This window comes from Mixophyes fleayi, chromosome 3, assembly GCF_038048845.1.
Source record: "Mixophyes fleayi isolate aMixFle1 chromosome 3, aMixFle1.hap1, whole genome shotgun sequence".
NCBI lineage: Eukaryota > Metazoa > Chordata > Amphibia > Anura > Limnodynastidae > Mixophyes > Mixophyes fleayi.
The window spans coordinates 306,436,892-306,447,366 of NC_134404.1; the positions used below are offsets into that span (position 1 = coordinate 306,436,892).

General features: G+C 36.5%; 1 protein-coding gene across 1 annotated transcript in view; it reads left to right on the forward strand.

Annotated features, from left to right (window-relative positions):
• Window positions 1-7,893, forward strand: part of KIF16B (kinesin family member 16B) — a 238,413-nt gene extending 230,520 nt beyond the window's left edge. Inside the window, exon 27 of the mRNA XM_075203941.1 lies at window positions 3,774-7,893. Coding sequence (XP_075060042.1) covers window positions 3,774-3,932 — 159 coding nt within the window. The 3' untranslated portion in view covers window positions 3,933-7,893. The remainder of the gene's footprint in view (window positions 1-3,773) is intronic.
• The last annotated feature ends 2,582 nt before the right edge of the window (window positions 7,894-10,475 follow it).

Sequence of the window (10,475 nt, forward strand, 5' to 3'; positions counted from 1 at the left end):
TATAAATTAGACGACAGTTGCGTTTATATATTTGTTGTAGGGCATACAGTGCTTTTGCTAATTTATTTATTTTGGCCTTGGTAAAATGTTATCATCTCTGTTGATAACATGACCATTAATCCCACCCCACAAGCTCGCTGCCTAGGTATAATCCTTGACTCACACCTATCCTTTGTTCCCCACATTGACTCTATATCTAAATCATGTTATATACATCTAAAGAACATTTCCAGAATACGCACATATCTCACGCAAGACACTGCAAAAACCTTAATTCATGCACTTATCTCCCGCATTGACTATTTCAATTCCCTCCTTACTGGTCTTCCCCAAAACAGACTCAAACCCCTACTATTTTACACGCTGCGGCAAGATTGATTTTCCATGCAAATCGTTATTCCTCTGCTGAATCACTCTGTATGTCTCTACACTGGTTGCCTGTTTTCTACCGAATCCAATATAAAATACTTTTACTAACCTACAAGGCCATCAACAAAGCTGCACCAGCATACATCTCCTCTCTTGTCTCAAAATATCTCCCAACTCGCCAACTCCGTTCTGCACTAGATCTGCGTCTCTCAACCACCCTCATTACATCCTCCCATTCCCGTTTTCAGGACTTTTTTCGGGCTGCACCCACTCTATGGAATTCTCTCCCTCACACAATAAGACTCTCCTCTGGTCTACAAACTTTCAAGTGTTCTTTGAAAACCCACCTCTTCAGACAAGCTTATAATATTACTCAACCACCCACTTAACCTCACTACATTACCCTATTACCACCCGTTACACAATTTCACACAAGACAACTACCCCTTGACCAACATTGTTGTGTGACAGAATCATTTAGCTTATGAGTCACTTTTACCTTTGCAGCCTGGCTGGGCCGAAATGCAAAATGTAGACTTAATCTCATGTGTCAAACTCCCATTGTCCCATAGATTGTAAGCTTGCGAGCAGGGCCTCTTCTCACCTCTTTGTCCGTTTTACCCAGTTTGTTTATTAGTTTACTATGTTTGTAAAGCGCTACGGAATATGTTGGCGCTATATAAATAAATGATGATGATGATGATACCATAACAATGTGATATTGTATGGTTCGTAGTCCTATGTTTTTATTGAAGTACTGACAGGTTTCATGAGTGACAGTAAGATAAAACAAACAAAAAGTATAAGCTAAATATATATATAAATACAGCAACCTGTCTGTGCAGCAATCAACATTTGAACCCAATAAGATAATTAATTATGGTAGCTAAAGCTGGGATGGGGAGGTCAGTAGTAAATGATTGTTTTGGAAATACAATATTGCTCACAGAAACCCCCACTCTACTAAATGATATGCTTTGCATATCTGCCGTCTACTACACATGAAAAAGACATGCTCAGGGATTTAAATTGCAGTTAATTAAGATGCATTCTGCATGCCTACAGCTAATAGTGTGCAATATGCATCTTAACTAATTCCAAAGGTTTCATTACATACTACAGGTTTGGTGCCTGCTGCAGGCAGGATTCCCCCATCCCTCCATGTACCCGCTTAGTGGTGGCCATGTCATTATCATTAGCTGTATTTGTGTTGGTGTGGTACTTCTAAGCTGCCTTGTTGCCCTGGCAGTCCAGTCATCACATAAATTAGCAGGTGGCACTAGCAATCTTTGGGCTATTAAAATGGAAGGCAACAAAAGAGTGAATTAGATCAATGACATACCAAAGCACTCATAATGAAAGATTATTGAATCAAGCAGCAACTTTGGGACCTGTGTGACCTCCCAATGATACCTGTTGTCCTAGAAAAGTTTTAAGATTGACATCTAAGAACCTTTATACAAAGATGTCTGTCAAAATATTTCTGTCTGTCAAAAAATCAGGTTCATTCTTAATTACTCGACCAGAACCTTTCATATTTGTAATTCACTTCAGTAAACTCAAAACCGGTTTTCTGATACAGGAATATAGATATACTAAAGCTTAGTTAATGAAGCATTCCTCAATGAATGTACTTTGTTATAAAAGTGATCTAAAATGGTAATGGTCTTGTATGTTTAATGGAAGTATCACACAAACTGCCGTATAATCTATAAATTAATGTTCTATGGTTCACTCTCATTCTTTTAACATTAAGAAGGGGGGGGGGTTGGCGTTATTTTAGAAACAAATTTATTTCTGTTAACATGATATTCTCAATTTCTTTTGAGTTATTGAACTGTCATTTATAACACTTAGATTATAATTTTCATATTTTTAATGGCATCTCCTAAACCACACCAACTTTTCTTCACACATTTCAATTAGAATATGATATACAACGCAGAAAAATTCCAACTGCATTTTTAGTTTTTACAAAGTTTACTATATAGTACACAATTTTCTCAAAGAAAAATGTAACCCGTACTTTACCATAGTGCTGCAATGCTAGAACCCATGCTATACACAAACACTGTACCTATTCCATTGTCTGGTAGTAAGTTGTACAAAGTAGCCTTTTGTCAGGGACATATAGACCATCTGGGCAGCTGATAGTTATGTCATTATACTTCTGTGTTATAATGTCTTAGTTTAGCTAGTATCACAATAATAAGAAATAGGAACAATAAGTATTTTATAATTGTTCATTAAAAAGATGTGTAGACATATAGGATTTTTATGTCCATTATAGAATTTGTGGACTAATTCTCAAAGTTATTTATATACAGTATATTAGATAAGAAAATTAGAGCTTTTCCACTTCTAGGAATTTCATTATTTATAGTAAATCTATATTTTTGTCTTTTGGCATAAAAGCATCTGATTTTGTGTCTATGGCAGGGGCAAACGCAGGATTTGTAGAGGGGGGTTTCCACACCACGCCACCTGTGGGGTGTGACCAGCATGCATGGGGGCGTGGCTATAATATTAGACAGTGCTTGGCTGCTCTCCAACTCTTCATATCCCCATAATATACATGGGCAATGCTACGTACGCTACTGTTAGGTGCACACAGCTCTCCCTTTTCAAGCAGAGCCGTGTGAAGCAGGGGCAGGGTCCAGCCACCTCAATTATACAGTGCCCCAGGCTTGGAGAGGGTTTCCAGGCACTAGGACCCCCCCCCCCCCCCTCGGTTTGCCTATGTATAGGCGTGTTGCTAGGTGAAAAGGAATGCTATGAGTTATAATCTTGGCCAATCGGAACCTCATTTAACTTATTACAAAAAACTAAACAAATTGCTAACATATTTATAATTGAACATTATGATTCAAAATAATTATTTGCCTCTAGATTTTGCTAGGATTAAAAAGTCAAGGAGGTTACACCAATCCATTCTTGTCTCAGCATTTACTTACAGTATTTACAGTGGGATAGAAGTCAACAGGCATTCAGCATATATTGTTTAGTGTATGGATTGCAGGCTACATTAGGGTCTTCTATAACAGTGCTAGCTTTTACTGTTCCAACACTGTAAGATATTCATATAAAACATGTTGTTCACCTTTAAAAATCCATTAAAACTCCACTAAATATACTCCAAGTGGAACCCAAATTAGGTATAGTAGCCAACAGTTATGTAATACCCAGTTTGGGGGCACAAAAGAACTGTTTGCTTAAGCAGTAACAAAATTCATCTTCCTGGCAGAAAGTATTTCTGGTTATCAAATGTTGTGACCACAGCTGCTGTTTATTAGATATTTGCTTTGTGAGACTTTAGTAGAATTGTTTTAAGGTTAAACAGTTGTGAAAAAATGGCTCACTCGTCAATTGTAATGTGTAATTTATTGTAATTTCTTTCTTTTTAGAAATACCTCCGAAACTTTTTCTCTCTGATGCTGAAGTCTCCCACATCGCCAATGCACATTGATAAGATCAGCCTGACCCTTTCCAAGCACACAATCTGCGAGTTCTCACCCTTCTTCAAGAAAGGAGTCTTCGACTACAGCAGCCATGGTACTGGCTGAAAGCCATAGAAAGGGGAAAAAGTGCCTTTTTTTTTTACATAGACTGAATCAAAAGAAGACAAAACACAACAAAAACATAATATGTGATTACTACAATGAACACACTGCACTTCGTGTAATGTCTTAAATGTTTGAACTGAAACAACCACTTGGCACATTGAATGATTTACACAGTGCACTTGTCTGTGTCACAGATAGACAATTGGTGTTTAGACAGAACTCTCTACTGATGCTGAGAAAATTATCAGCAGCCAGATTCCCCACCACTGTGTTATAAACCCCACCAAGGTTACTTTCCAAATATATTTCTCAAATCTAACAAAATATGTTCTAAATCTTAAGAAGCTTTGACGATCTCCTAGGACAGGATAAGGCAATCACGTGATCTCCAGCTGATGTGGAACTACAAGTTCCAGCAGGTCAGGCTGGGACAATTACAACAGCTGGTGAGCACAGGTTGATAATCTTTTCCACAAAATGACAGTGGCGAACTGAGCTCTGTCATATTAAACACGAATTACATTTCTACAAATTGTATATATTTATGTGATAGGGTGGAAGTAGATCATTCATGATTGTCTTCACATTTAATAAGCTCATATTAATATAATATTGCAACTCAACCTGTTTGACATAAATCTCATAGGGAGTCTTAAGGTCTCAATACAGCCGAGGCCAGTACACGGTATGTGTCACAGCGCTGTAAATCTAACCGTCATGTGATTGCATTACACCACCAAGCACCTGAGGGCACCATAACAAACAAACATAAAGCGTTCATATGCATTTTAATATTCTCCTTAGGGTGGGCCATAAAAATATCACCTCTCCATACATTCTGTGGATTCATTGAGACCCTCTTTATTTATGACACACAACAATCCTATTCAGTACTCCCAAACAGTAGTGGTTATTTACTAACAGTGTCTACATACTTGATTGACCAAAGCTGATTGATTGCTGTGAATTACTGTAAGACAGTAAGAACAAATGTCTGCACACTACGGGACAGCAAGCAGGATATTTACATTCCCTAGTAAATAAATACATGTCTGGGAACGAGAAAACAACGCAGGAGAGCAGACGTCATGGATGTTTAATGCGTATTTGCTGGATCAAACACACATATAATATTTATGGAACAGTCCTCAGTATGCAGTAATTTGTAAAAAAAAATAAATGAATACAAAAAAATCAAGGCTGCCAGGGATCACCACACCCGTCTAAGTTTAATGAACAGCAACAAAGCAGTCTTCCAATTATTGCTTACAAAGATGTTAAATAGACTTCTTCACTGTCTAAACCCGAAGACCAGGTGAGGGGATCTATGTCCATTTGGCCACACACATTTCTGTTTCCAAACCGCTATATCTTATCCGGCCCACTTAGTACGGTCAGACCACAGGGATCATCCAACCATTTTCTGCCATTCCTGAGGAACAACTGAAAGGACTGAATCCTATATATTGGTCAGTTAGGCTGAAAAGGACCTGATTGGCTGTCGGAACTGCAGAGCATGAGGGCCCCTTTAGATTAACAAAGCTTTGGCTACAAGAGACAGGATTTTTCATTGTGCTGCTGACTCAGTTCATTCAGCTACATGGGACATGTAACAAATGTTACTTTAAACATACTTTGTATATGTTCCCCCATACAAATTCCAGATTTTTGCTTATGACGCCCATTTAATGAACACATTTAAGAATTTGATCTTCCTAAGTATGTGCAAGTCATTTAAATATATAGTGTTCAAAAGCATATAAACTTAGCTGAAAACGATATAAATATGATCATCTATTGTTTGCATTACAATTTACAATCTGTTTAGGTTTGGAATATGTTATATACAGAGATCATTCATATATACTAGTTAAGGTTATTCAGGGCTAATTAAGCAATACACTGCACATTTGATGTCTGTCTACATTCCAGAACATCTATGTCACTGATGTTTATATCGAGCTGTTTATATAATGATCTACAGTGTAATAAAATTCTTCATGAAATTTCTAATTAACAAAGCACTATAGGATGTTTTAACTACACTATAATTACACTCTTAACCATTGGAAGCAAATACTATGTGTTTATATGTATTTATATAAATAATAGAATATATGGTGTGTATATATAATATATATCAATACACACCTATATTCTGTCATTATTTTGTATTATTTATTTGAGGGAGCTAGGAATGTGCTTCTAGATGTACCCCACCTACTTAGCCATAAAGCTACCTAGACATAGTATAGGCCACATCTGTGTTTACACCCATTTCACTAGTAACCAAGATTAGAACTTTGGACTGCAGCTAACCGATGTTGAATATCAGAAGGCAGCAGCTCAATGATATTTACTGTGCAAGCTTAATAATAAATACTAACTATGCTAAATATTCAAAAGCTGCTGTTTTAAATCTTATACTTTAGTATCAGCTATTCTGTTAGCAATATAATTGCAATGGCAAATGAACTAAAGTGCTGGGGAAAACACCGCTATGAATATAGGTATTTGTGCATTTAAGCTGTACTGACGTTTGAAGATGCTGTCTGACCAGCAAGGAAGAGTCAGTAGTTCTCTCTCTGGGCTTATATTATGGCATGGAAGCACAAGCCATTAAAGCATCTTGCAATAAGGAATTGTAATGTGTCTACATAACGTTGGTAAAAGAGATTGGCCACCTTCACATGTGTTTAATTTATTGAAGTGTACATAACATCCTACATTTTAGTTGCACAATGGCCATGTACATATAAGTACTAATTTAAGCATAATTCATTTTGACTGTACACAGTTTGTGTTGCTACACGTTTGAGATCACGAAGTGCAAAGCCAAATACTCACAAAGTGCAAAGCCAAACAACACTACAATAGCATGTGCGGTCATAAATTAGTTTCAGATGTGCATTTTCTGTGTTGTTTTATGTTTAAACCTTGTCAGCTGATGAACTCAATCATGCTATTTGGTTTTGTACATATATTCCTTTTTTATAGGCTTTTAGATAGATGTGGAGCAGAATAATGATTATGCTTCAGTTACATTACCTCAAGTCTTAACACATTATGCACTGATTATCTGTGTGGTAATATTTGTAAGATTCAGATTTATAAATACTTAGATGCACTTAATGTTAAGTACAATGCAGTTATGTTTTGAAATGCATGTGGAAAATTTGATTTGGTGTGTGACCATTTTGGGGCATGGGATAACATTTTTACGCACATCGAGTTACATTAGGTTTGTAATAATGTATTGTAAATAACAAGACTTTGTATCCTTCATTATATATGCAATGTGTGATAGTTTGTATGAATAATTCTAAAATTTTGACAATCTGTTTTCACTAAATTAGTAACATTTATCTACTGATTAATGATGTTGAAATTATTTACAATTGAACCTAGAATGCTATGTGTATGACAGCACTATTTATAATGTAAGTGTCACGATTTCATATCGGTGTAATTTACCCCTGTCATTTATTCACAGCGGAAGCAGCCATTTTGTGAGCTGATTTAGGATTCATGAGATTACAGCCTATCAATTCACTAGGAACCAATGACATCACTTTTTGGCAAAGGTTTATAGTGAATAAATAGGCTGAATATTGGTTCAGCCTACCAAGTGACTGCTTCCACTGCATATAAGTAACATGTATACTTGAATAAAGAAAGGTTTTGTCTCTGTAAATTTCTTTATATTGCAGTATCCACTATGCACCCAAAATCTATCTATTGTTTATATGTGTGATTACTATGGTCATTGAAGCTTCTGGAAAATGTTCCTGTCACAATTGCTTATTATCTCATTAATAATAGATATTGCTATTGTTTCATATGTAACCACACAGACACTGATTGTCTTGTCTATTTTATATACCACTGACAAAGCTACCATTGATTGTCTATTGTTTTAGACTGCCTGTCACAAATACAGAGGGTCCTTTTTAAACATTTATTACAGTGTGATATATTTTATATCAATTGTTGTTTTAAGAGTAAGAAAGGAACATTTATTACAGCAAGGTTAAATATAATGTTTGCAGTTCTAAAAACAAAAAAGTTAACCCTTTTAAAGGGCTACAAAACAAACTCAATGCAAAAAAGCATTTTGTTATATTCACAACTATGTTATTTAAGATATTTGGGCCGCTATTTAGTACTAGGCGGTGATAAAGCTGACTTTTTAACGTTGAGGTAGAAAATCACCTATTGAAGAAATTCCTTAAAGATAGGCACACAAGTAATATACTATACAAGCACAAGGCTCAAGTAGCTGTACGCAAGAGGCTGCAATTCTCCACACTAATAGAAAATAGAACAGAAAAAAATACTACTACGCTAAGTAGACCACTTATGCAATGTAAAAAAAATATTTAATATAAAAGGTCTCTCATAAATCACCAGGTCAGTTCTAATTTATTATTCTTATAAAAGAGTAATAAAGTACACAACATTTAGTAAAATAATTTAAAAAATGATATAACCTGTAAAGACAAGCGGCTGCTGATATAAATAAGAGACCACCTCCTAGGTAATAAACTAGTCCAAGACAATTGAAACTTCGGCACTCCTGTCCCAATAAGCCTGACGCAGTTCTCTAATTTGTTATACTGCAGTTCAAACGTATGACCTGAAGATATTAAATAGCAACATTCACTAGGTATACATAATCTACCTGTGATGATATACCATTATCTGCATCCTCTAATCTGAAGCTGGAGCAAGTTTCCTCGGCTGTGTATCCATGAATGGGGTATGTTGGCAGACAAGCTGCAATGAGTATAGCCGTCTCCTCAATTAGTGCAGCGTTCCCCGTGTTGGCTAACATACATGTCGTAGTCCGTTCAGAAGAAATATGGTCCCAAGGTGGAAATAGCAGCAAAATGTTCATTAAAATCAATATTTAAATTTCTTGAACGTGTTTTGTTACATATAGTAACTTCATCAGAGGATATCGGAAATAAGATTGCATCTTTGATCTCGTGTATATATAATGAACTATCCAACGGACTGGTCACATAAACAGCTGTGTGAACTGGGCAGTGCTTCATGAGACAGCTGAATTGAATTTAAAGAATTAACCAGATTAATGGAATAAAATCCAAGTTAAGCCAATAAATAGACAGTCATATTAAATAGAAAGCATCTACATTGGTACATAATACATTTTAAAACATAATATTACAATAACTAGCTAAAATATGATTCTCAATAGAAATACAAACTGTAGTAGCCTTATTATCAAAACCTAGCTGAGACAAAACAACACAATATATCAGGACATATGAAAAATATAAATGTTTAGGTAATTATTTATGTAAATAATAAAAAGTAAACCTGAAACTACAACCTACTATAGCTCCAACACTCAACCAGAGGAGTATAACACCATATAAAATACTCTCTACACCTTTATAGTCAAATCATAAATAACATCTAAAGCAACCAATATAAAACCTAGTAAACAATAATACTAATGATTCAATGATATAAGTAACATATTTAAAAAAAATTTAGAAAAATAGATAAATTTACAGCATATATGTTGCACTAAGCAAAGAAAGTAGGGGACCCTGAATGATAGTGGCTTAGGCTTGTAAGGGTTACCTTACTGCTTTCATGGGCCAGTCTGAGGGGCTATGAACATGTGTGGGCTCTTCATATGAAGTCACTAAAATTGTTCCTTACACATGCTACCACTGTGCTATGTCTCCCCACGTGCCATCCTGGCTGGATGTAGTAGAGTGTAGGCCACAGACAATGGTGAGTCTGAGTCAGTGGCGGAACAACCATTGGTGCGACAGATGCAGTGCACCAGGGCCGATGGAGATAATGGAGCCTGCTGTATGGTAGATGCAGAGGGTCCGGGGCCCACAGCTCACTAGTTCCACCTCTGGTCTGCATATTGTGTGGGGCACTATGTTGCTCCTCTTACTGATTAGTCCGCAGATCCCTTACATACATCTGTTGGAAGAATGCAGGGAGCCCAAAGACCTTTACTCTCACCCAGCAGTAGCAGGAAACCTGGAACACTGAGCCCTAACCCCTGAAGCTTAGATGGAAGGTTTTTCTTTTTGCTCACCAGACTCGCTACTTTTAGCCTTAAAGTGGACCATTGTCTACATAGACTTTGCATGTGTTTCAGTGATGTTACTAGTTCTTAGTGATTTGATAGACTATGTTCATGAGTCCAATACATAAAACTATAATTTCAGCTGTCTAGGTAACACTGCTAGGAACCTCTTAGGGGAAATTCAATTGTGAGCGAAGTTCCACAGGAACGTCCCTTGAAGAGACTCCGGTGATGAATTAATGAACAGAGACTACACTACCAGAGCAACTGGTTGTGCAGACAGCCGCACATCGATAACTCCTCACTCAGGATTGAATTCCCCTCTTACAGGCACAATAGCTTTCACACCACAGCACAACAATGGTACTTAGGGTCATGAATGTCTTTTTCTTTTGGCTAAAATTGTTGTTTTGTTGCAATAACTCGTATATAGAGAAGTGAAGTGCTAACTAACTTTAATGGAC